At 44.2% G+C, this 25,156-nt stretch overlaps 1 protein-coding gene across 3 annotated transcripts in view; it reads right to left on the bottom strand.

The window, feature by feature from the left end:
- The window catches only part of LOC111981214 (UV radiation resistance-associated gene protein), a 148,288-nt gene that overhangs the window by 75,115 nt on the left and 48,017 nt on the right, over nucleotides 1–25,156 (bottom strand). For all 3 annotated transcript variants that reach the window (XM_024012384.2, XM_024012385.2, XM_070449417.1), the window contains exons 8-12: nucleotides 12,201–12,327; nucleotides 7,283–7,367; nucleotides 4,725–4,824; nucleotides 4,249–4,309; nucleotides 911–1,076 (exon numbers count right to left, since the gene is read on the bottom strand). In XM_024012384.2, coding sequence (XP_023868152.1) covers nucleotides 911–1,076; nucleotides 4,249–4,309; nucleotides 4,725–4,824; nucleotides 7,283–7,367; nucleotides 12,201–12,327 — 539 coding nt within the window. The remainder of the gene's footprint in view (nucleotides 1–910; nucleotides 1,077–4,248; nucleotides 4,310–4,724; nucleotides 4,825–7,282; nucleotides 7,368–12,200; nucleotides 12,328–25,156) is intronic.

Below are 25,156 nucleotides of genomic sequence, written 5' to 3'. Positions count from 1 at the left end.
TTAAATTGGATTTAAACAAGCAGGCTGGTAGAGCTCAGAGGCGTGGCCCCAACAGTGTTATCCTCTCCTTGTGTCCATGGCAACAATATTATCATACATATCCCTACATCTTAAATACCTCTCTCCATTCATGTACATCTGTCTAAATACAGTGTTGATAGAACAGTGCCTAGGTTAGCCCCCGGGTACAAAATTAATACTGTCTACAACACAGGCCAGGGTGGGTAAAACACACTGGCTGCTTTAGAGGAATTTCCAACAATTTGCTTGGTCATTATGAAAAATAAAACTGTCTGGGGTTTGTGATTATGGAATGGTAAAGAGGACTGTAAAGAAAGACCTGTGAGTGAACCTCACACGATTTGATATGCTGCATTACAGTGGGCTTAACCTGTCCAAACAGATCTGGATTGGAGGGAAGGGTTGTTGTGTGATAGGTCACATGCTTCCCTCTGATCCTCACTTTCATGGGTGACTAGGAATCCTCTGCACAAACGAACTACAGTACAGTAAACTAGAGAACACACACGTTGACCTTATTTGGCTCTTCTTATGACCAGGATCACCATGAGCTCTGCAGTCGTTGAAATTTAGAGTTTCTCTCTACTCTACCACTAAATCGTTGGCTACTAGGAATCCTTGGCATCCATCACCTGGTTACAGCAGGCTTAGCTACTGTCATTATTTGGCCCCTGTAAGCCCTTTCTTATGACCAGGATCACAGTATATCGTCTCCCAAGGTCTATTATGTTGATCATTATAKAACAGAGTTACTCTATTGGAGTACTGACGTGGTGGCTAATCATCACAAAGGAAATTCAACCTGTACTGTTGTACAGTAACAATGAAAAAATGTGTATCTACAAAAGAAAGAAAAAGAAAGAAAATAACCAGAGTGTAGGGTCCTTACTCTCGCTCCTTCTCACTGAGCTTGTCTGTGATGGTGTCCTTGATGGAGGAGCGGGAGCCTTTGTGGATGACAGGATACCTGAGAGGGATCTGCAGGAAGCAACTGATCATCAGCACCAAGTGGGCCGTGTAACCCAGGGCAACCGCAACGCTCCCATCATCCTTCGCTGTAGGACAAAACACAACACAGAGGTCAGTCAGTCTCTGTTGGACAGGTTTACTGTGAAATGGTCTCATAGGTTTTATAAAGTAAGAAACATTGTTGAACGGATCTGATAATGAAATGCCATGCCTGTTAATCACTTCAATGGCTGTGTTTTAATGGGTTATTAATCCAACACATTTTAATGCTACGACTAGAAACTAGAAACTAAAGTTGGTCAAAACGGCAACAACGAGCTAAGCAGTCTGTGTTTCATAATTTCCTTAATGCTTCATGAAGCTCCACTTGAAAGCAAGTGATCAGTAACAGTCTGACTGCAATACTCATGTATTTCATACGTGTTTCATATAAGTTCATTACATTGAAATGAAAGATCAAATCGTAACGTGGCAATATAATTCGTACGTGGTAATATAATAAAGACGTCACAGACTGGGAAAAACTTTGGTAACCAAGTAATCACACCAATGAAAAGCAGGCACATTTACATGGGCAAGGTGTTTTTGAAATGATAGAGAGTGGGTTTTTGGCGACGCAACACGCAAGAAAACTTCAACTGCTGTGGAATACCTAATTTACTTAAAAATACTTCATTTATTTCAGAAATGTGCGTGAAAAGCAAAAGCGTCACGTAAAACTATCCCTGCGGGGCTCAATTGCATTTTAGGGGAAAATTAGACGGTTACGGTTTCATTAACATTTCTGACTAGAAAACAGGTCCACCGCCTCGCTGAAGTCAAGGAACGGCTTTCTTTGACAGCACATTAAGTTGTTTCAAGTTCTCAACTGCCGAGCAACAGGACATTGCTCTGGGCAAAGTGCTTATACTTTCCAAATCCCCAAATCATAGTGCTTTTGTCTTAACGCTTTGGAATAACAGACCGCTGCCTCAGTGAATAGTTGACTAGGAGCTCTTTGGTGTATAACTMGAAGACCCTGAATTATACAATTCTTGTGTCTGCACCTCTGATACCAGCAGAGGCCATGAAGTGGACTACCTTTTATAATGCCAATAATTTCYATAAAACTAGTTCTATCCAACAGGAATGTCAGATAAAGGAATCATAAGTCTAACTGACATGTACTGGGGCAAATGGAGAACCTTTTAAATCCAAAGTCAGGTAGCCTTAGATGAGGGCTTAGTTACCTCCGAGAGAGAGAAAGCACTGGGGGGCTTGTTTCCACCCCATGACCCCTTCTTCTTAGCAGCAAGTCCCCTCTACCCTCACCTTCACCAGCCTCCCCTCCCTTCTCTACTCTCCTCCAGTCTCTCATCCAACCTATCCTCTCTCTTCTCCCCCCTCACCTTATCCAGCCTCTCCCATCTCCTGTCCCCAGTCTCCTCCAGCGTCASCCCTCTACCTTCTCTCCTCAGTCTCCCCAGGCAGGGCTGGTTGGATTAGGCTGTGCAGCCCTGACCCCAGTGGCTCACTAATCTACCACATCCTACCCTGCAGGCAGCCCTCTCCTGTCTGTCACCCAGCAACAACACAGTTCCAGACATGATCGGCTTAATACTGGGCTGGCCCAGCTCTCAGGGAGGGCCCCACAGAAATCAGAGCAGGGGTGAAGTGTCAAAGGTCAGGCCTCTATGATGGGGTAGTTTCAGGCTGGGCTGCTGTATAGGTGTAGTGGTTAAAGTGGTGTTAGACAGGAACGTCTGACGAGGTAGACCATTCCTCCTCACCTCCTATAGGCCTCTGTCCCCCTCACTCTCTGTTCTACTACACAACCACACCACATGCATACTCCCTCAAGGCTGAGAGGGAAGGGAGGACAGGACGGGTTGGAGGGAGGTTGTGAGTGGGTTAGGACTCCCCCTGTAGGCCTCACCATCTCCTACTGCACTGCCACAGCACATGCTGCGTGGTTTACTCACTAGATATCTACCACCCCCGCGGGGTGAGGCAGCCGCACACCTCCACAGGGGATGGGAAGCCACTCACCTCTACAAATACAAACGACGAGCCATCAGGATGGGGAAGAGGGGGAGGCTGCTGCATCCAAGGAAATGGGGGGCTGGAGATCGAGGCAGCGTTGGGGTAGGTCGGGGGATAGCAATGAAGGGGTATTAAAAGAAGGCACACTGGTGAAACCTGGCTCTCATTAGTCTCCCTGCCTCAACCCCCTCAACTCCACTTCCTCCTCCATCATGTCTTTGAAGTCATGCTTCCCTGGCTGAGAAAGTCAAATCAGATTTTCCACAACACATACGGGTGCGACATGGAGGGAATTAGATGAATAACATTTTCCAAACGTAAGCCCCTCTTGAATCATTATCTTATTCAGACCTCTGCCGTGTAAACGTGCACAAACACAATGCCAAATCCTAATCTGCTGCCTTTAAACACCCGCAGTAAATGAGACAGACTTACGACATACAGTACTTTGCAGATTATACTACTCAGTATTCATAAATACGCAGAAATGGTGGGCTGAACTTACAGACCAGCAGAGTGGTGTGACAAACTCAGAGAGAGAGTCCCTTTTTCAGTCTCATCCCTCCACTACCTCCCAGTCCCTCTCACCCATGGGTCCGGTCCTTATAAAGTAGCTGGGCAGCAGAATTCAGACTCCAGAGGTCAAATACACAGGAAGCAATTTCCACATTCTTGGATGATGGGGAGCACTCTGTGGGTCCTGGGCCTGGCTCCATTAACAAAAGGTTGCTACCAGGGAGTATGGCGAAACCTTTCCGGTGTAACTACTCTGACTCTGTATCAAGGTATTACATCTAGCCCATACAACACAGCTGTCTTGCACAGAGTTTCCTCCACCAGCCACTACTTCTAAAACACTTGTCATTGTACCTCAGAGCAGATATTGTTCTGTGTCCCAACTTGCACTCTATCCCCATTCCCTATATACTGTAGTGCCCCCCAAAAATGATAGTGCACAATACATAGGGAATAGGGTGCCATTTGGGACTCAACTATAGTGTCCCAATTACAGGAGAGGATCAGAGCATCAGCTTAAACGGATCCATGGAACCACTGATATCACACAAACCTCAGACGGAGTACTGGCTCACATTTACTACATGTAGATGGTGATGTGGAACCAAAAGAGAGGTCAGAAGTTTGAACCTTCAATAAAAGGAAGCAGATGCACCCTGTTTTATGAGTTCTCTGTGTCACTCTAAACCCTTCCGTTTCCCGTTGAAATAGATACGTTACCTTGGAAATCCTCAGAGTTGGGCAGCTTCACTCCACAGATGACATAATCGGATTGATTAGCCTGAAGGGAAATTAAACAAGTTTTATGAGAATGAGAATCCAAGAACCAACAATTCCATATTCAGAAAACAACAGAGAAAACAGAGAGAGAGGAAAGGGAAACGCTTCGGGAGCAAAAAGGGCCCTCTCCTTAGAAATGGTATTTTAATGACCACTGAGTATTTAAGCTGTTCAGCTCCGTCGCAGAACATTTCAGATTGAAACTTTAACCGATTTCRAAACACAGGGAATGTAAGTGGTTGGCCACTCCAAAGACTAATAAGGGCTGAGAAAACATTTCTCCCCAAGCTTTTCTCACTCAAGGTTCTCTCTCTTGTTCGCCATCGTTGTCATGTCATAGGGCTGACTACAGCCTATACTGTGTAGTATATGGGACCAGGCTCATTTCTAGCATTACTCAGGAGGAGGTTACTCACTGCCGTGGTGACCACGTCGATGGGGTAGATGTAGGACAGCTCAGAGAGGAGCTGACGACAGCGGAAGGTGAGCTGAGCGTTGGACTTGAGGAACAGCTCTCTGGGAAGACAGACACAGAGACAGTCAGTTGATGACTCAGTCAGACTCACTGCCTTACTGAGCAACACAAAGAGGACAGTAACAGAGGAGGAGGAAGAGAACAGTGGGAGGACTGGGGACAGAGAAGAGAAGCAACTGGATCAAATAGACAGGGATATAGAGAGGCGGGAGGATAGAAAGGGGGAAATGACAGAAAATGGGTATAAGGGACGGATGAGGTGATGAAGAGGGGAAGGGGGGGATGGGGAGAGAGAGGGAGAAGGTACTGTACAATACAGTAATATACACTGAGTGTATCAAACATTAGGAACACATGCTCTTTCCATGACATAGAATGACCAGGTGAATCCAGGTGAAAGCTACAATATGATCCCTTATTGTCACTTGTTAAATCCACTTCAAATCAGTGTAGATGAACGGGAAGAGACAGGTTAATTATGGATTTTTAAGCCTTAACACAATTGAGACATGGGTTGTGTACAGTATGTGTGCCACTCAGAGGCTGAATGGGCAAGACAGGTAGGTGCCAGGTAAACCGGTTTGAGTGTGTCAAGAACTGCAACGCTGCTGGGTTTTCCCGTGTGTTTCAAAAATAGTCCACCACTCAAAGGACATCCAGCCAACTTGACAACTGCGGGAAGCATGGAGTCAAACCATGGGCCAGCATCCCTGTGGAACGTTGACGCCCTAGTAGAGTGGGGGGGGGGGGGGGGGGGCAACTCTAAGGAAGGTGTTCTTAATGTTTGGTATACTCAGTCTATATGAATAATATGAGAGAGAAAAACAACAAGAGTGTGGATGGGGAAAGATGTGAGGCGAGACCTGACATCTCAGTAAAGCTTGGGAGGGAGAGGGGGWGMGAGGGAGAGAATAAGGGTGCAGGTAGGGAGATAGGGAGGTGGGGTGAGGGATGGATGGAGGGTAGCTAGGGTGTCAGTTAGTAATGAGGGGTGACGGTGTGTTAATTGGAAACTGAGGTTGAAGAGAACAGCAAGGGTGTGTTTGTCTTGGCCCAGACCTGGATGAGGAGACCTAATGGCTCAGCTCTGAATCATCTCCACAGTAATTGTAATAGCAACTCAATTATCATAACTGCCAAATTACCAGCCACTCTTTTCCCCCCCTGGGACAGGTCCAAAAATCACCACAGGCCCCTTAGACCAGCCCTGGGCTGTTCCATTAGCAGACTTGGCGGGGGGGACAACTCATGAGCCTGACCTGCCTAGGTGAGAAGAGGAAACGTCTGGAATAATGTTTGCTTTCTTATGTCCACCTCTTGACAGCTACTGGAGTCTGACTTCAGACAAGTCAGAGAACTCAAAAGTGTGTGTGTGTGTGTGTGTGTGTGTGTGTGTGTGTGTGTGTGTGTGTGTGTGTGTGTGTGTGTGTGTGTGTGTGTGTAAATATATACAGTATGGCCTATGTGTACATTGTGTGTGAACATGTGTGACTATGTGTGTGTCCCCCATTCAACAATTTAAACCAGTAATTGGGGGAGTAGAGTTTTGTGGATAATGGACCATCAATTCAGACAGATGAAAAGGTGTTGGGAGAAAATGATCATTGGATATGAACAGCCTTTCCTCCATGCTCCTCGTCACCCCATTCTGCTCTGCCTGTGGTCGGCCTCCTGCCTTGGCCCTCACCATTACACAGTTGAAAATCCCTGGTCTTACTGTGGTGGCTTTGTAGATTCAGAAGATCCAGATGATTACCATGTTAATCATTTGATCCTTCCTTCATAGAAACCTCACATCTCAGTCCAGCAGGCTTTCTCTTATCTGTTCTGGTTAAGCCCAGATGCAAGACCCTCAATTCCCACATCAAACCCAAACCATCAAACACAGACACATTTCCAGAAACCTGGTTATTACATGAACTCAGCAACTTTCCCTAACAAACACTTMTTTTTCACCCAATGAACTTTAAATACACTTTTTTTCCAGGGGTGGACGTTAGGCAGATGCATGAGTGTCAAAATAAATTTCCTTGGTTACATGATGCGTTGGTGGGTTTCTTTGCCCGGCCAGCTATAACTAGTGTGTTTACTGTAGCAGTGCTGTTGCTTCTGCTCTGCCTTGGCCCCATCACTGCCAGGTACCCAGCCAAACAAACTCTGTATCCAGGGTGCACCCTTGCAGGCCAAGGCAAACACATCAGACTGGTCTTTGACACAATCTGCTTATTCTCTCTAGGGCTAAAAACACAAATAGGCAGCGCCGAGCCAACACCCCCTCTTTGTAAGCAGAATGTAATCTCCCCACAGCATTTAGAACAATTGACAGCATATTAGAACACACCATTCTGTGGGGCCTAGGTAATTTCTAGCAGATGGCGTGGTGAACCAACGGGATGGAGTGCGGGTGCGAGTGTGTGTGCACGAGTGTGTGTGTCTGTGTGTGTGTGCACGAGTGTGTGCATGGATAAATAAATGCTTCAATTACAGGTTGACACGTACCTTTTGGCAGTGCATTCTTTCTGCTGCTCTGTTAACGACTCCCTCTCCATCCCCAGACTGTGGTGTTTGGTGGAGAACGCTTCCTCTAGGGAGAGATAAGGGGGATGAGAGAGAGAGAGAAAAGAAAGAGAAAGAGAGAGAGAGAGAGGAATATGAGAAGACAGAGAGATAGAAAGAAAGGGAGAGATGAATATGACCGAGAAAGAGAGTGATAGCGAGAGACATGAAAGTAAGAGGGAGAGAGAGAAAGAAAGAGAAAATCAGGTGGTAAATTACCAGGTGTGTTCTGTTCTGGTAAATTTACACAGGTGTCTGGGCGTGTTTCTTGATTTAATGCCTTCCACATTAAACACTGGAAACATCACACGGTTACTTTGGTCAGGAAAAAAACATTTCCTTCCGACACACATCACATAAAACCACTACACATGAATAATAATAGTAGGATGTTTGACTTTTGTAGTCAAATAAAGTCAAATAAATAAAAGCATTTTGATAAGGAAGAGTGATTGCAGATTTAACAGCGATACGGATGAACCTAGGCATATTAAAACCACAGTCCAAACTCTGCACCTGGGACAATGTATGATGGGACAAAGAGTTTTGGACTAAATTAACAAGCATGGTTTTGTGTGTTAATAGAAAACACTTAACTTTGGTACAGCATGTGCAGTGCCACATGGCATAAACATCTCCACCTGAACAAATATGATCTGGCTATCAGACATCAGTACCAACCCCAACTTCTCCCAACCATCCCATCTCATGTACCTTGCTGTTGACAGGCTGAATGGAGAATGGATAAGAGAGGCTCCAATACACACTCGTCTTTACACACGTTTTAAAACCCAGCTGGTTCAAATGAACCTCTCTTCCACTGCATGTTACCTGTCAAAGCTGGTCTGCCCAGACAGAAAGTCCAAAGAGGTGGAGGGGAGGATAGATGGGGGTTGCAAGGAGAAAGACAGAAGGGGAGGTTCGGGTGCCAGGGCCAAATCTTCATCAGATTAGGGATGACAAGAAAGATACTGTTTGGGATTGGGCAGATTAGTCAGCCCGTTTGGTTTAAACGATGTCTCGAAAACAGTGTTCAAAAGGTTGGGTCCCCCTTCGCCTGCATAGGCCCTGAGCTCTCCTAGGCTTTTATGTAACCGCCACTACTAACCCCCCCACCCCCATCCCTCCATCCCTGTCGCCAACGCATCAAAGTCTCTGCCGCCAAACTAAAACAAATGGAGACACGTGTGTGTAAAAATGTGTGTGTGGGTGTGTAGAAGGCTATGGTGCCATGTTTAGCTACGTCACACAGCTTTAGAGATGTTATTCTTTCACCGCCCTCCAATGTTGTTGTGTTCTCTCCTCAGAGACAAAATAATCATATCCACCTTCACTAGGTGTGTGTGTGTGTGTGTGTGTGTGTGTGTGTGGAGGGAGAGAGAGTAAAGAGAGAAAGTGGAAGGGGGGGAGAGAGAGCAAAGGAAAGCTGAAGACAAGGGGATAAAAGCATGAAACAAGGACAGGTTGTGTTACTGTGTAACGATGGAGGAAGTGACTGAGCTGTGACCCGTGTTGGTACGAGACAGATAGCCATGAAACATCATAGGATGTCTGCCCTTTAATAAGATGTGGGGGGGAAGAGCGAGAGCGAGAGAAGAGAGAGAGCGAGAGAAGAGAGCGAGAGAAGAGAGCGAGAGAAGAGAGCGAGAGAAGAGAGCGAGAGAAGAGAGCGAGAGAAGAGAGCGAGAGAGAGCGAGAGAGAGGAGTACTGCAGTTGAAGAGAGGAAAAATAATTGAGAGAGGGTAGAGGGAGAAAGACAATGAATGACAGTGAGAAAGGTCTCTCTGGTTGGTCCTATTATATCTCCTCTAGGCCCAGGTCCAGTTATACCACTCTATCACACATTAGTAAGATAGTTACCCTCATTCACTCAACATGGCCACTGTGCAGCTGAGGGAGCTGGTGATTGTGGGTGTAATGGTGCTAGGTTTAGTGTGGGGACCAGAGTGCTGAGCTAAGTCCAGTGTGTTGATGTGATTGACACCCCCACATCTCTCGCCACGTTAAAAAACCTTGACTCTTAACTCTGGGTTACTAACTCCGCCACTGACGTTTATTGGCCTTCAGTCGCCTCGGTGGGGAGGCAGAGAGTGAAAATAACCACGATGAAGACTTTTTACTGCCCTAATTTATAACGTCTGCTCAAGGTGGTAGAGGGGAATATTAGGTGAGAGGAAACGGTGAGAAGAAAAAAGCGAACCAGAGGAAGAGTAGTGTTGACGCCATGACTGTACATTAAGCAGAAGGCTGTGGGGGTTGAGGTTAAAATAATGCTCCGTCTTCTCTGGGCTTTGTCTCGGTGAAGAATCACAGCTCTCCTCAAGCCTCTTACAMAAACACACACAAACACAGGCATTCACATGAATATGCATACACACAAACATGCATACACACACAAACATCCATACACACACAACCAACACAGGGCCAACAGGGCCAGGGATGCAGGCCACCATCATAGAAAATGAGCGGCCATTGGACAGCCAGTCGTTAACCTGTCATCAAGATGATCCCTGGCCCCGGTGCTGTCCTATCAGCCTGAAGGTCACACACTAGATTACTGCACCTGTACATAGCCCATCTATAATTTAGCCCAAACAACTACCTCTTTTCCTTTTGTATTTATTTATTTTGCTCCTTTGCACCCCATTATTTCTATCTCTACTTTGCACATTCTTCCACTGCAAATCAACCATTCCAGTGTTTTACTTGCTATATTGTATTTACTTCGCCACCATGGCCTATTTATTGCCTTTACCTCCCTTATCTCACCTCACTTGCTCACATTGTATATAGACTTATTTTTCTACTGTATTATTGACTGTATGTTTGTTTTACTCCATGTGTAACTTTGTGTTGTTGTATGTGTCGAACTGCTTTGCTTTATCTTGGCCAGGTCGCAATTGTAAATGAGAACGTGTTCTCAACTTGCCTACCTGGTTAAATAAAGGTGAAATAAATAAAGGTGAAATAAAATAAAATAAATACAAATGTGATCTAGCCTAGTGGGCAGCATGGGGGGACGTGGGAAGAGATCAGAGACTCTGGTCCTCCTTGTTCACTGAGGTGAGTCAGGTGACCAGGTCTCTTACTATGGAAACCATACATATCTAACCTAATCTTGTCCACTACCAGGTACCTTTCCTTCTCTCTTTAAATAAACACATGTCCTCTTAGCACAAAAGGGGCGGCAGCGTAGCCTAGTGATTAGAGCGTTGGACTAGTAACCGAAAGGTTGCAAGATCGAATCCCCGAGCTGACATGGTCTGCAAATCTGTCGTTCTGCCCCTGAACAAGGCAGTTAACCCACCGTTCCTAGGCTGTCATTGAAAATAAGAATTTGTTCTTAACTGACTTGCCTAGTTAAATAAAGGTAAAATAAAAAGACATTCTTAATCTGAGCCTGCAAGAATTCCATCCAGCAGTGGTCTGAGTGTTGACAGAGGATTAAGGGCCATTTGTCAGGACAGGGACACAAAGACAACCATACCCTGACCCCTCCTAGTAGTGTGTGTGTGTGTGTGTGTGTGTGTGTGTGTGTGTGTGTGTGTGTGTGTGTGTGTGTGTGTGTGTGTGTGTGTGTGAGCCTGGAGGTTATGAACACAGCATGTGCAGGGATGCTGGGCTGCAGTGCAGACAACCAGTCACATCAATAACACAAGTCATTTTAGAGAGAACCAAACCACCATGGCTTCCTGCCCTTTGGCCAAACACAGAACCTGGATCCATCAGAGACTTAGTCCCCCCAGTCCTCTTTGAACACACCCTACCATACCCTGCTGTTAAACAAATACAATAACAGACTGGTCAGACAAAACAGGGGACGAAGGAGGGAGACGGAGAGAGGGACACGGATGGGTCTGCCAGAAGTGAAAGCTTTGAAAGTCACAAGGAGTGAAGGGTCAACATGATCTGGCCCCAGGTCCATCAGAGACACGACCTCTCAAAAAAAAATGGAAGCTCATTCGATGTGCCTTCCCTAATTGCTCATATTCCTCCTATGACTAGCAGGTGCCATTTTATATGAAAGGTTGATAACACACCTCACAGTCACAAAATGTATGAATGCATATACTACGTACAGGACAGCTGTGTACATACTTACAAGATGTGATTAACTTAATTAAATGATCTAAGCCACCTGGATAATCCCATATATCTACAGTATATGAGCCAAGACATTAATATCAATGCCATACAAGTATATATGTACTGTTCTGTGCGTGTGCAGAGACTCTGTGCGTGCCCATCATGGTGGTGGTGTTGAATATGAACTTTTATTTCCCTGCGGACATAACGAATATGGAGCAGTAAACATGCCAGTAAAACAAACCCACCCATCCCAGACATGATACAGCCGGCAGTAATTCTGTTATTGAACCCATATAATTGACTCAACGACGCCATTAAACGCTAACGGGTTACATTACCGGCCCTGGTAGAACAACTTGGCTGGCCGGCACAGAAAAGTCTCTGTCTGAGAGTGTCGCACAGCCAGGGGGAAAACTGTCACTGTAGTGGAGTGACTCAGAGACTCCAGCCAGTCAACAGTGAAAGAGGTTTCCTGTGTGTGAGGTGCTGTACTGTACTCTACTGTACTGTAATGGTCTGGAGTGGAACATGCAGTAAAATAAGTAGTCAAAGAACAGCAGTTGGCTGACCTTCAGCATACCAGTGTCGTAGGATCTATCAGAGGTAGTGCACTACACACAATACTAGGGTGCCGTTTAGGCCAACCCCAGTGTAAGGTACATAACAGGAGTACAATCCCATATGGACCCCAGTCCCCACACTATACGCAATTTGAAATTGTAATTTCYCGTGGCTTGGAAATGCCAGTCAACTCCAAATACCCCTTACCTTTCTTCTGAAGCTGTGCTCTCTCCTTCTGCCGCAGGTCTGTCTCCCGGCCCAGCACCTTCCTCTGTCTCTCCAGCTCACCTCGTAGCATCCCGAGACGCAGCTGCATACACTCCCGCTCCTTCTTCTGCAGAGAGAGAGCGAAGAAAGGAGAGAGATGTGGAGAGGAGAAAATGAAAAATAAACAGAGAGAGAGTGAGAAAGAAAGAAAAAGAAAGAGAGTATATATGCTTCACCACAGCAAGTGCTTTTCATTATTCCAGCTCAACACCATATCCCCATTTGGTCTCTCAGAACAAGCCACACAATCTAGGGCCAATCCCATAACAAACTCATTCAATACGCCTCTCATAACCCATTATACACTGTCAATACTGGATGGATGAAGACAAGTGGGGCCTCAAACAAGGTCTTTCAAAAGAACCCCTCCAAAAGCCCTCACGAGAGAAATTGGAGATCCTCATACAGAGGGCAAAATCGAGTTAACCCMTTCATGTCCATAACGGAAATGTATAATTTCCTTTGGTACACTTGTTCTCTGAGCTAACTGATGGACAAATCAGGAAAAAACGATTCTTCAATTGGCCAAATGTTTGTCTACAATACAAGTTTTTGATACTGTACTATATTTAGTCTTTGGACATATTTTATGAATCAAGTCATGTGAATACATGTTCAAATGATCAGATCTTAATCATTTGTGGTAAAAACACAAAAGTACGTGGACACCCCTTCAAAATTTGTGGATTTGGCTATTTCAGCCACACCCGTTGCTGACAGGTGTATAAAATCGAGCACATAGACATCTCCATAGACAAACATTGGCAGTAGAATGGCCTTACTGAAGAGCTCAGTGACTTTCAAAGTGGTACCGTCATAGGATGCCACCTTTCCATCAAGTCAGTTCGTCAGATTTCAGCCCTGCAGAGCTACCCCAGTCAACTGTAAGTGCTGTTATTGTGAGGTGGAAACGTATAGGAGCAACAACTGCTCAGCCGCGAAGTGGTAGGCCACACAAGCTCACAGAACGGGACCACCGAGTGCTGAAGCGCGTAAAAATCATCTGTCCTCGGTTGCACCACTCAATACCAAGTTCCAAACTGCCWCTGGAAGCAATGTCAGCACAAGAACTGTTYGTCAGGAGCTTCATGAAATGGGTTTCCAGCGACACACAAACCTAAGATCACCATGCACAATGCCAAGTGTCAGCTGGAGTGGTGTAAAACTCGCCGCCATTGAACTTGGCAACGCTTTCTCTGGGGTGATTAATCACGCTTCACCATCTGGCAGTCCGACGAGTGAATCTGGGTTTGGCGGATGCCAGGAGAATGCTATCTGCCGCAATGCATTGTGGCAACTGTAAAGTTTGGTGGAGGAGGAATAATGGTCTAGGGGTGTTTTTCATGGTTTGGGATGGGCCCTTAGTTCCAGTGAAGGGAAATCTTAATGCACCAGCATACAATTACATTTTAGCGATTCTGTGCTTCCAACCGTGTAGCAACAGTTTGCGGAAGGCCCTTTCTTGTTTCAGCAAGACAATGCCCCCATGCACAAAGCGAGGTCCATCTAGAAATTATTTGTCAAGATCGGTGTGGAGGAACTTGACTGGCCTGCACAGTGCACTGACCTCATCCCAATCGAACACCTTTGGGATGAATCAGAACGCCGACTGCGAGCCAGGCCTAATCGCCCAACATCAGTGCCCGACCTAACTAATGCTTGTGGCTGAATGGAAGTCCCCACTGCAATGTTCCAACATCCAGTGGAAAGCCTTCCCAGTAGAGTGGGGGACCAACTCCATATTAACGCCCATGATTTTGGAATGAGATGTTCGACGAGCAGGAGTCCACATACTTCTGATCATGTATTGTGTATGTTTGTGTGTGTGTGTGGGGGGGGGATGCATGCGCATCAAAACTATGAAAAAACACATATGGAATCATGTAGTAACCAAAAAAACTGTTAAACAAATCAAAATATATTTTTATATTTGAGATGAGATTCTTCAAAGTAGCCTCCCTTTGCTTTGCACGCTCATGGAATTCTCTCAACCAGATTCATGAGGTAGTCACCTTGAATGCATTTCAATGAACAGATGTGCCTTGTTAAAGGTTAATTTGTGGAATTTCTTTCCTCTTTCCTTCTGAATGCGTTTAAGCCAATCAGTTGTGTTGTGACAAGGTAGGGTTGGTATACAGAAGATAGCCCTATTTGGTAACAGACCAAGTCCATATTATGGCAAGAACAGCTCAAATAAGCAAAGAGAAACAACAGTCCATCATTACTTTAAGACATGAAGGTCAGTCAATACAGAAAATATCAAGACCTTAGAAAGTTCAGTCGCAAAAACCATCAAGCGCTATGATGAAACTGGCTGTAATGAGGACCGCCACAGGAAARGAAGACCCAGAGTTACCTCTGCTGCAGTTACAGTTAACTGCACCTCAGAAATTGCAGCCCAAATAAATGCTTCAGAGTTCAAGTAACAGACACATCTCAACATCAACTGCTCAGAGACTGTGAATCAGTCCTTCATGGTCGAACTGCTGCAAAGAAACCACTACTAAAGGACACCAATAAAAAGAACAGACTTGCTTGGGCCAAGAAACACAARCAATGGACATTAGACCAGTGGAAATCTGTCCTTTGGTCTGATTAGTCCAAATTTGCGATTTTTGGTTCTAACCACAGTGTCTTTGTCAGACACAGAGCTGGTGAATGGATGATCTCCGCATGTGTGATTCCCACAATGAAGCATGAAGAAGGTGTTATGGTGTGGGGGTGCTTTGCTGGTGACACTGTTTGTGATTTTTTTAAGAATTCAAGGCACAATTAACCAGCATGGCTACCACAGCATTCTGCAGCGATATGCCATCACACCTGGCTTGCGCTTAGTGGGAATATCATTTGTTTTTCAACAGGACAATGACCCAACACACCTCCAGGCTGTGTAAGGGCTATTTGACCAAGAAAGAGAGTGATGGAGTGCTGCATCAGATCACCTGGCCTCCACAATCATCCGACCTCAACCCAATTGAGATGGTTTGGGATGAGTTGGACCGCAGAGTGAAGGAAAAGCAGCCAACAAGTGCTTAGCATATATGGGAACTCCTTCAAGACTGTTGGAAAGACATTCCAGGTGAAGCTTGTTGAGAGTATGCCAAGAGTGTGCAAAGCTGTCATCAGGGCAAAGGGTGGCTACTTGAAGAATCTCAAATCTAAAATATATTTTGATTTGTTTAACACTTTTTTGGCTACTACATAATCCCATGTGTTATTTCATAGTTTTGATGTCTTCACTATTATTCTACAATGTAGAAAATAGTAAAAATAAAGAAAAACCCTTGAATGGGTAGGTGTTCTAAAAACTTTTGACCGGTAGTGTATATATCAACAATATCTAAATAAATCCACACACACTGTCTCTCACACACACCACTAGAGAATATGCGGTATAAGCAAATAAGCAAAAAAGTCAATAGAGACTGGAGAGAGAGTAATTTTACAAAATTCTCTCTCACCTTAAACATGTTCAGATCTTAATTTATGGTATATATATTGCCTGGACCAAAATTTCAATATATACATTTTTGCAAAATGTATTAAAAATAAAAACACCAGATTTACATAAGTATTCAGAACCTCTGCTATGAGACTTGAAATTGAGCTCAGGTGCATCCTGTTTCCATYGATCATCCTTGAGATGTTTCCACAATTTGATTGGGGTCCACCTGTGGCAAATTCAATTGATTGGACATGATTTGGAAAGGCACACACTTGTCCATACAAGGTCCCACAGTTGACAGTGCAAGACAGTGCAAGAGCAAAAATCAAGCTATGAGATCGAAGGAATTGTCAATAGAGCTCAGAGACAGGATTGTGTTAAGGCACAGATCTGGGGAAGGGTACCAAAACATTTCTGCAGCATTGAAGGTCCCAGGAACACAGTGGCCTTCTTAATCCTTAAATTGAAGAAGTTTGGAACCACTAAGACTCTTCCTGGAGCTGGCCGCCCGGCCAAACTGAGCAATCGGGGGAGAAGGGCCTTGGTCAGGGAGGTGACCAAGAACTCGATGGTCGATCTGACAGAGCTCCAGAGTTCCTCTGTGGAGATGGGGGAACCTTCCAGAAGGACAACCATCTCTGCAGCACGCCACCAATCAGGCCTTTATGGTAGAGTGGCCAGACGGAAGCCACTCCTAAGTAAATGGAACAAGACCACCCGCTTGGAGTTGCCAAAAGGCATCTAAAGGACCCACAGTCCATGAGAAACAAGATTCTCTGGTCTGATGAAACCAAGATTGAACTCTTTGGCCTGAATGCCAAGCGTCACGTCTGGAGGAAACCTGGCACCATCCCTACGGTGAAGCATGGTGGTGGCAGCATCATGCTGTGGGGATGTTTTTCAGCGACAGGGAGACTCGTCAGGATCGAGGGAAAGATGAACAGAGCAAAGTACAGAGAGATGCTTGATGAAAACCTGCTCCAGAGCGCTCAGGACCTCAGACTGGGGTGGAGGGCCGTGTAAATGACTTATGTGCGCTTCTAGACAGAGTTCCTCTGTCCAATGTCTGTGTTCTTTTGCCCATCTTAATCTTGTATTTTTTTGGCCAGTCTGATATGGCTTTTTCTTTGCAACTCTGTCTAGAAGGCCAGCATCTCGGAGTTGCCTCTTCACTGTTGACGTTGAGACTGGTGTTTTGAGGGTACTATTTAATGAAGCTGCCAGTAGTGGACTTGTGAGGCGTCTGTTTCTCAAACTAGACACTCTAATGTACTTGTCCTCTTGCTCAGTTGTGCACTGGGGCCTCCCACTCCTCTTTCTATTCTAGATAGAGCCAGTTTGCCCTGTTCTGTGAAGGGAGTAGTACACAGCGTTGTACGAGATCTTCGGTTTCTTGGCAATTTCTCGCATGGAATAGCTTTCATTTCTCAGAACAAGAATAGATTGACGAGTTTCAGAAAAAAGTTATTTGTTTCTGGCCATTTTGAGCCTGTAATTGAACCCACAAATGCTGATGCTCCAGATACTCAACTAGTCTAAAGAAGGCCAGTTGTATTGCTTCTTTAATCAGGACAACAGTTTTCACATAACATAATTGCAAAAGGGTTTTCTAATGATCAATTAGCTAATCCAAGTTTATCATTTTAAAAAGGCTAACACAACGTGCCATTGGAACACAGGAGTGCTGGTTGCTGATAATGGGCCTCTGTAGATTTTCCTTTTTTTTATTTTATTTTTTTATAAATCTGCCGTTTCCAGCTACAGTAGTCATTTACAACATTAATAATGTCTACACTGTATTTCTGATCAATTTGATGTTATTTTAAATGGACAAAAACTTTTCCCTTTCCTTTCAAAAACAAGGACATTTCTAAGTGACCTCAAACTTTTGAATGGTAGTGTATATACCAACAATTATTAAGATTTGAACATGTTTAAGATATGAGAAAGAGGGAAAACTCTGAAATTACTCACACTCCAGTCTCCATTGACTTGCATTTGCTTATACTGCATGTAGTCTAGGGGTGAGTGTGTGAAAGAGAATGTGTGGATTTCTTTGTATATATCATTTGAACAAGTATTCACATGACTTGATTCATGAAATGTGTCCAAAGACTAAATATAGTACGATACAGAAACAGGTCAAATAACAATACTATATGCTTTTAAACAATTTATTTCTGAAATGCATTTCAAAATACATATGTGACTCGTTTCAGGAAACTAGGTGTATGTCGCAGGTCACTACTTCACAGTAGTGGCAGAAATCCCTTCTGGAACATGTGAACTTTCATGTGCCTTAATAACAGACCTGTATGACATCTGTAAATACAAATACAATTGTTAAATTACGAGCCTAGTTGGTTTAGCCACAGAAAAGGTCAGCAACCTTCCCGCTAGCCATGATTGGCTGAGATAATGAGTGGGCTGGACATGCCGAGAGATGAGTACGGATTGGTCTGCCATATAGCACGCTTCTGTCTCTTTGAGCTGGTCAGTAAGTGTAGGTAATCCTGTCTAATGCAGCTTTTTTTTATGTATCGTGTAGTAGAACTGTGTAAGTGTTGCTCTCTACTTTCTGGAGGACCGAGTTTTGAAATCAGTGGAATTACAGTATGATAGCTAAGGAGATGGAGAAAACACCTGACTCCAGATTACATCTTCAAACTAAGGACAACCATGGCATCCGTGATAGGAAGAAGCGTCCATCTGTGATGTAAGATAGTCTAGCTCGCTACATTTTCAGATATTACACTTTTCTAATTTTGACAGAGAGTCGTTTTAATTTCAAGTTAAAGTGTACTGTTAGCTAGCTAGCTAATATTACGTGTATGATCTTATTATTTGTATCTCAGAGCCATTTGCTTTGCTAGTTATATCCTAATTTTAGCTAGCTAACATTGAACCTGGTTGGTTAGCTACCTGCATATTCATGCAGGGTAGTAGTGTCATGAGTTGGGATTATGGTTCATTGTTTACCTAGCTAGCTACATGTCTTAACAAAAGACCACTATGCAAGTATCCTTTTCAATAGAATGTCACTGCGACAACTGTTGATAGACGTAGCTGGTAAATTTGCTCTACTCCGATTTCAGAGCACTCTCTTCTTAACTGACAAATTAACGCTCAACACCCGCTGAATATGGCCGGTGTCAGTAAACGTTGCCAAAAAAAGAGTAAATTGTTGCCAGCAGCACAGTTGCAGTCACCAACGCACGGGATAACATAAAAACAGCCTAACCAACTCTGCTAGGGCGAGAAAATGGTCAGTGAGCTGTTCTTTCATTTGTGTCTGGAAGTAGCTAGCAAGCTTGCCAACGTTAATCAGTTAGCTTGGGTGCTTGACTGTTGTTGTTTAGACAGTACGCTCAGATAAACTCTTAAAGAGATGGGTGGGGCTAAAGCTTAAGAGGGTGTGAACGATGCTGAATGGGTGTAGACAAAGAAGAGCTCCCCAGTAGGTACCAAAACATTCAAAGGCCATTTTCTCAAAAGTGAGGTTACAAGTTTATCAACTTTCTCAAATGCAGTGTATTATATACCATTTTGTAGCTCTTTATCCAATGTAAAAAAAAACACTTTCAAATTTTGCTACATAAGACAGAAAGAACCAAGGCAGTCGATCACATTTACCAAAAATATTATACATTTTCTCAAAATCCCAACTTAGATTGTCATTATCTATCATACTTCCAGTGTCAATCTTAAAATCTTCAATGTGGCCTGTGTAGACATTGGACTAACCTACTATGTTGACACCAATGTCATGCAATTACACCATATGGAATTTGTCCTGTGGTGCATTTTGATATTGAACTAAATATAGTTCAAGGACGTGAATGGGTTTGAGGTCACTGCCAAGCGAGAGAGAGAACACCGCACTAACTGGCGTAAAGGACCCGTGTGTTATCTGATAGAAGTGGGTGGGCTTTGTGACGGGTTCATTCTGGGACTGACATTGTGGCTGAACCCTCTAAGGCCTGGAGCGGGGCCCACTACAGCCAGGAGAGGAGAGGCCGGGCCTTTAGCTGCCTTGTCTTGACTGGACCTTCCTCACTTCTGCCCTTTTCTCTCAGACCAGGGGTCTTCTGCCCTTTTCTCTCAGACCAGGGGTCTTCAACCTTTTCTCTCAGACCAGGGGTCTTCAACCTTGCCCATGGACCTCCACCCAGGCAAACTGGAGACCCACGGACCCCCATCATATGTTCACACGTCTTGTCATTAAATTAATAATAATTGCAGGGAGAAGTAATCAACATTTTAAATGATTAGATTTGGTAGATAATTTTCATTATTTTGACCTCCCTACATTGTAATTGGAAGAGGAAGTGTAAACACTAACATAGCCTATTATCTGAAAAAGGGAACTCAAAACACATTTGTGCTAATAGCAGCTATTTAGCTGGTTAAACAAGGGTTATCCATGTTTTGGCAAACATGTACTGTACTGTACGAGGAGAAGATGAGAGAGCACCAACATCACCTGTTCACTAATTTATAAGCTGCAGACGAGCCAATGGAGTTGGTGGGGGAGGGGGGGCGTAGAGTTAGTCATTATATTGCGGTCCTAACTATCCAAGGCCAGGCCAGGTAGATGACGATGAGTCCATGATGAGTGCTGAACTGAACCAAACACTTCTCTTCCCTGGCTGGCAGACAGCTGGCTGTAGATTGATCATGGGACTGCGGGGCACAGGGGTGACGGAGGGGGCTGCGCCAGTGAAACATTAGATTCTGATTACATCGGAGTGGACAGAGAGACTGAATCCTGCTGTGGTATTCACCACACAGCCTGAAGTCACAGTTTATCACCATATCAAACACTTCAGACTGTCAGAGCAGTAGGAGAGAAGCTGAGCTGTGTGTTTAGGTGTGTGTGTGTCCAGATGGCTTCCAAATGGTCTCGCTTGGAGAGGGGGAGGAAGGGGCATATGAGAAATGATCATGAGAGACGCGAGGACTGGAGGTTCTCAAACTAGTGTGGGGGTGACAAGATAAATGTGCTACCATGTCAGAAATAGTACAGCATCAGCATAGCAACCTTTAGGGGTGGGGAGAAGGTGGTGCAGGGTCACACACACAGGGCTAGCATCAACACCAGATGACATCTAGCTCACCACATGCCCCGTCGCCTGGGTATACCTGGATAGAGCCATTAGTATATGCAAGTCATTAGTCAACATCTCCAGCCACCACAGGGTGCCTCCCTATCAGGCCCCAACACCATCCCCTAACATCTCACTCTATCTGGGGTTCACTTAAGGCCTGTTGGGAGGCCCCCTCCAGCCCCCCAAATGAAGAACAGCACTTGCTCTTTCGCAGGGCACAAAGTTGGAAAGATTAGAGGAGAAAGAGGGATGGAAGGATGGAGAGATAGAGCTTGTCCTCCAACTCAAACCCATTTTGATTCCTCTGATCAGTATCATAATCCACCGCCAAGAAGGAGGCTAATGAAGACCAGAGAGAGAGAGTAAGCTGACTGAGCATCTCCCTCCTCTTCCAGTCTGGCTGCTTGATATGATCATCCCAGTCAGTCCTGCATTCTTCTATCCTCTGACCCACCAGGAATTTTAACCTTGTTATTTAGAGAGAGCATTTATTTTGCCAGTTGCCTGCAGCTGTGTGTGGTATCATCACACACACAGGCAGACACGTACACGCACGCAGGCACAAATGCAGGCACGCACACGGACGGACACACACAGATGGCGATCGCAGCCAGGATCAGTTAATGCTGATACGCCTCTTATCAAGGTCTTCTGAGGCTTTTTTTAGGAAAACAGAGGGTGTCAGTCACTCAGACAGGCTAGATAGAGCCCCCATCTCCCGGAGTGTCAGAGCCCATATGTAGTGCAGGAATGCTGCAGCTCGCGTGTTAACCACCACCAACTACAGCCCTCCTCTAGCCTTTTGCCAAATGCCAGAGTTGACAGGTAGGCTGTTGCCGGTGTGTGTGTGATGTATGTAGTGCTTGCGCGGGTGCGTGTGTTTGCGTGGGTGTGTCTGTGCGCGTGTGCATGTGTGTGTGTGTGCCTTACAGCCACAGCGCTGTGTATTGCTTGTCTGAAGGTCCCCGGACATCAAACAGCCAGTTGGTCAGCTGAGTCAACAGCGACAGAGGCATAACCTGGCCGTAACCCTGGAGATCAATGGCAGAGTGTGGGTGAGAGGGTGAAAGGGCCACGCTGGGCCGTGGTGGTGGGCTCCACTCCACACCCTTTGATCCCACACAGACGTGAGGTGGGGTGGGCAGACTGAGGGAGAGAGAGATACTAACAGGGAGAGCACTCATAAACAGAGAGGGGAGACCCAGAGTAAGACACACACAATGCTCCCCTCTTTCGAAACCAATAACTCAGTGGGATCATTTTAAAAGGATCTGTCTCAGCTACAGTACACAGAGAGAGCAGCGGTGGCTGATCTAAAGGAGATAGAACATGATTTATTAGCTGAGGTGAACTCTAAAAGGCTTTGGAATGTTTCATTGAGGGGAAGTATCAGCCAAAAGGCCTTTTCAATGGGAACATTGTGCTGTAGTGTGTGTGTGTGTGTGTGTGTCTTCATCATCTGATTGACTGAGGTGCTAGTAAGTAGTCAGTTTAGTTCAGTGGTAAAGAACACAGCACTCAGATAGCAACAGGCTGAGAGAGAAGGGGACAACTAACTGAGGTATGTAGGTGAACAACAAGAAACTGTTGGAGCAGTCTCCTCTGACTGCCTCTACACTCATATCCTACAGACAGGGTGTCCGTGATGACAGCCACGCACGCACATGCACACACACACACGAATACATGAGCACACACATTCATAGTCAAACACACTCATACATACGGTGCCTTCAGAAAGTCTTCATAACCCTGGAYTTATTCCATTTTGTTGTGTTACAGCCGTATTCTTTTTTCCTCTCACCCTTCTACACACAATACCCCATAATGACAAAGTGAAAACATATTCTTAGAAATGTTTGCACATTATTTGAAAATGAAAAACAGAAACATCTAATTTACATAAGTATTCCCACCCCTGAGCCAATACATGTTAGAATCACATTTGGCAGCGATTGTACAATATTTGCCCATTATTCTGTTCAAAATTATTCAAGCTCTGTCAAATTGTTTCATTTTTTTAACATGAAATACCCCTGAAAAAATGAACAATTACAAGCATACCCATAACATCATGCAGCCACCACTATGCTTTAAAATATGGAGAGTGAGATAAGATAAAGATATGGAGAGTGAGATAAGATAAAGATAACACTTTGTATTCAGGACATCCAGTTCATTTCTTTGCAGTACTACTTTAGTGCCTTGTTGCAAACAGGATGCATGTTTTGTAAAATGTTTTTATTCTGTACAGGCTTCCTTCTTTTCACTCTGTCAAGTGGCTTAGTATTGTGGAGTAACTACAATGTTGTTGAGCCATCTTCAGTTTTCTTCTATCACAGCCATTAAACTGTAACTGTTTTAAAGTCACCGTTGGCCTCATTGTGAAATCCCTGAGCGGCTTCATTCTCTAAGGCAACGGAGTTAGGAAGGACGCCTGTATCTTTGTAGTGACTGAGTGTATTGATACACCATCCAAAGTGTAATTAATAATTCCACATTGCTCAAAGGGATATTCTTTTTTGTTTATTGTTACCCATCTACAAATAGGCGCACTTCTTTGCGAGGCATTGGAAAACCTCCCTGGTCTGTGTGGTTGAATGTGTGTTTGAAATTGTATCTGTGGGGTACAGAGATGAGGTAGTCATTCAAAAACCCTGTTTAACACGATTATTGCACATGCACACACAACTTATTATGTGACTTGTTAAGCACATTTTTACTCCTGAACTTATTTAGGCTTGCCATAACAAAAGTGGTTGACTACTTATTGACTCAAGACATTTCAGCTTTCATTTTTAATGAATTTGTTACATTTTTCAAAAACATAACTCCACTGATATTATAGTGTATTATGTGTAGGCCAGCGACAAAATTTCTCAATTTAATTTAAAATTCTGGCTGTAACAAAACAAAATGTGGAAAAAGTCAAATGGGTGTGAATACTTTCTGAAGGCACTGTAGGAACACAAAGGGGGGAGGGCGGCTAAATCTTATGTGCAAAAATCAGCTTTTAACTTAACAGTGTAGCCTATACCTTGAGCCCCAAAACATGAAAGTGTCAGAGCCCCAGGGCTTTTTTAACAGGAGCTTTTGAAGTGTACGTTTACAATAAACACAACATTTAAAACCTAGGATTACCGCTCCGTTTTCACAGCTGTTTGGAAGCCAATTCCAACATTTTTAAATATGCTTTCTTTTTATTGGTTTTGATTTGAGGGTGGAAATGAAGTTACTTGAGGTCCAGAGCCGGCTGGATTTCTGTTCTACCTGATTATTAATTGCACCCGTCTAAACCAGTCCCTGGTCAGAGGGGAACAATAAAAAAATGCAGTGGCACTGGTTTTGAAGTCCAGAGTCAGGGTTGGGTAGGTCTCTTTCTAAATGTAGCGTTACAGTTACTAGTTACCTGTCCAACATTGGTTTTAAACGTAAATCTAACCTTAACCCTAACGTTAACCACACTGCTAACCTCTAATGCCTAACCCTAACCTTCAATTAAGACCAAAAAGCTCAATTTTGTTTTAATTAATTTGAACAATATCGCCAATGTCAACCTGCTTAAGAGGCATTAGAAGAAGACAAAAATGAATATTACCAATTGAACAACATCCATTGCAGGATAAATCAAATGTTAGAGTTTGGATGTTGCATTTTACTTCATGGGTTGCTTTCTACTACAGATAATAATATGATTATCTTTACATCTTTCCAGCCATTCCAATTAATTTAATAACACCTGATCTTCAAGATTAGGACTTGGGAACTATAGATTAGCCAAATTGTTTTACCTGAGCATCAGCCCAAAACCAAGAACTATTTAGCCTACTCTGTTGTTTATGATTTTGTTGTCATGGAGGACTGATTGGGCTCATTTCTTTAAGTTGAAGAAGAAATGTTGCTCTCGGAATGGCATGCTTCGAGCACTACCGAAAAGCGCTATTTGCATTTGAAAAATTAACCCCATATAGTGCATTTGCTAAAGACGCCTATTTTTTACATTTGTTGGTGACAGTTTGATATCTTGATAATTTGCAGCTGTTTAAGTCTATAAAAAGTGTGTGGGTTTGAGCATGTGTCCGTTTTTGAGCAATAAAAGCCCCATTCATGGTCTTCTTAAATGAAACTTGTTTTTGACAGTATGGAGCACAATACCATGGGTGAGTTTAGAAGGGAGAAACTCGCTGAAACTTTAATTCCATAGGTTGGGATCCGCACTATGCAACTGTTGCAAGTAGAGGTCGACCGATTAATCGGAATGGCTGATTAATTAGGGCCGATTTCAAGTTGTTTTCATAACAATCGGTAATCTGCATTTTTGGACACCGATCATGGCCGATTAC

This window comes from Salvelinus sp. IW2-2015, linkage group LG20 (genome assembly GCF_002910315.2).
Source record: "Salvelinus sp. IW2-2015 linkage group LG20, ASM291031v2, whole genome shotgun sequence".
Taxonomy (NCBI): domain Eukaryota; kingdom Metazoa; phylum Chordata; class Actinopteri; order Salmoniformes; family Salmonidae; genus Salvelinus; species Salvelinus sp. IW2-2015.
The sequence above is the reverse complement of the archived record's forward strand: the minus strand, read 5'-3'. Positions and strand labels throughout refer to the sequence as shown.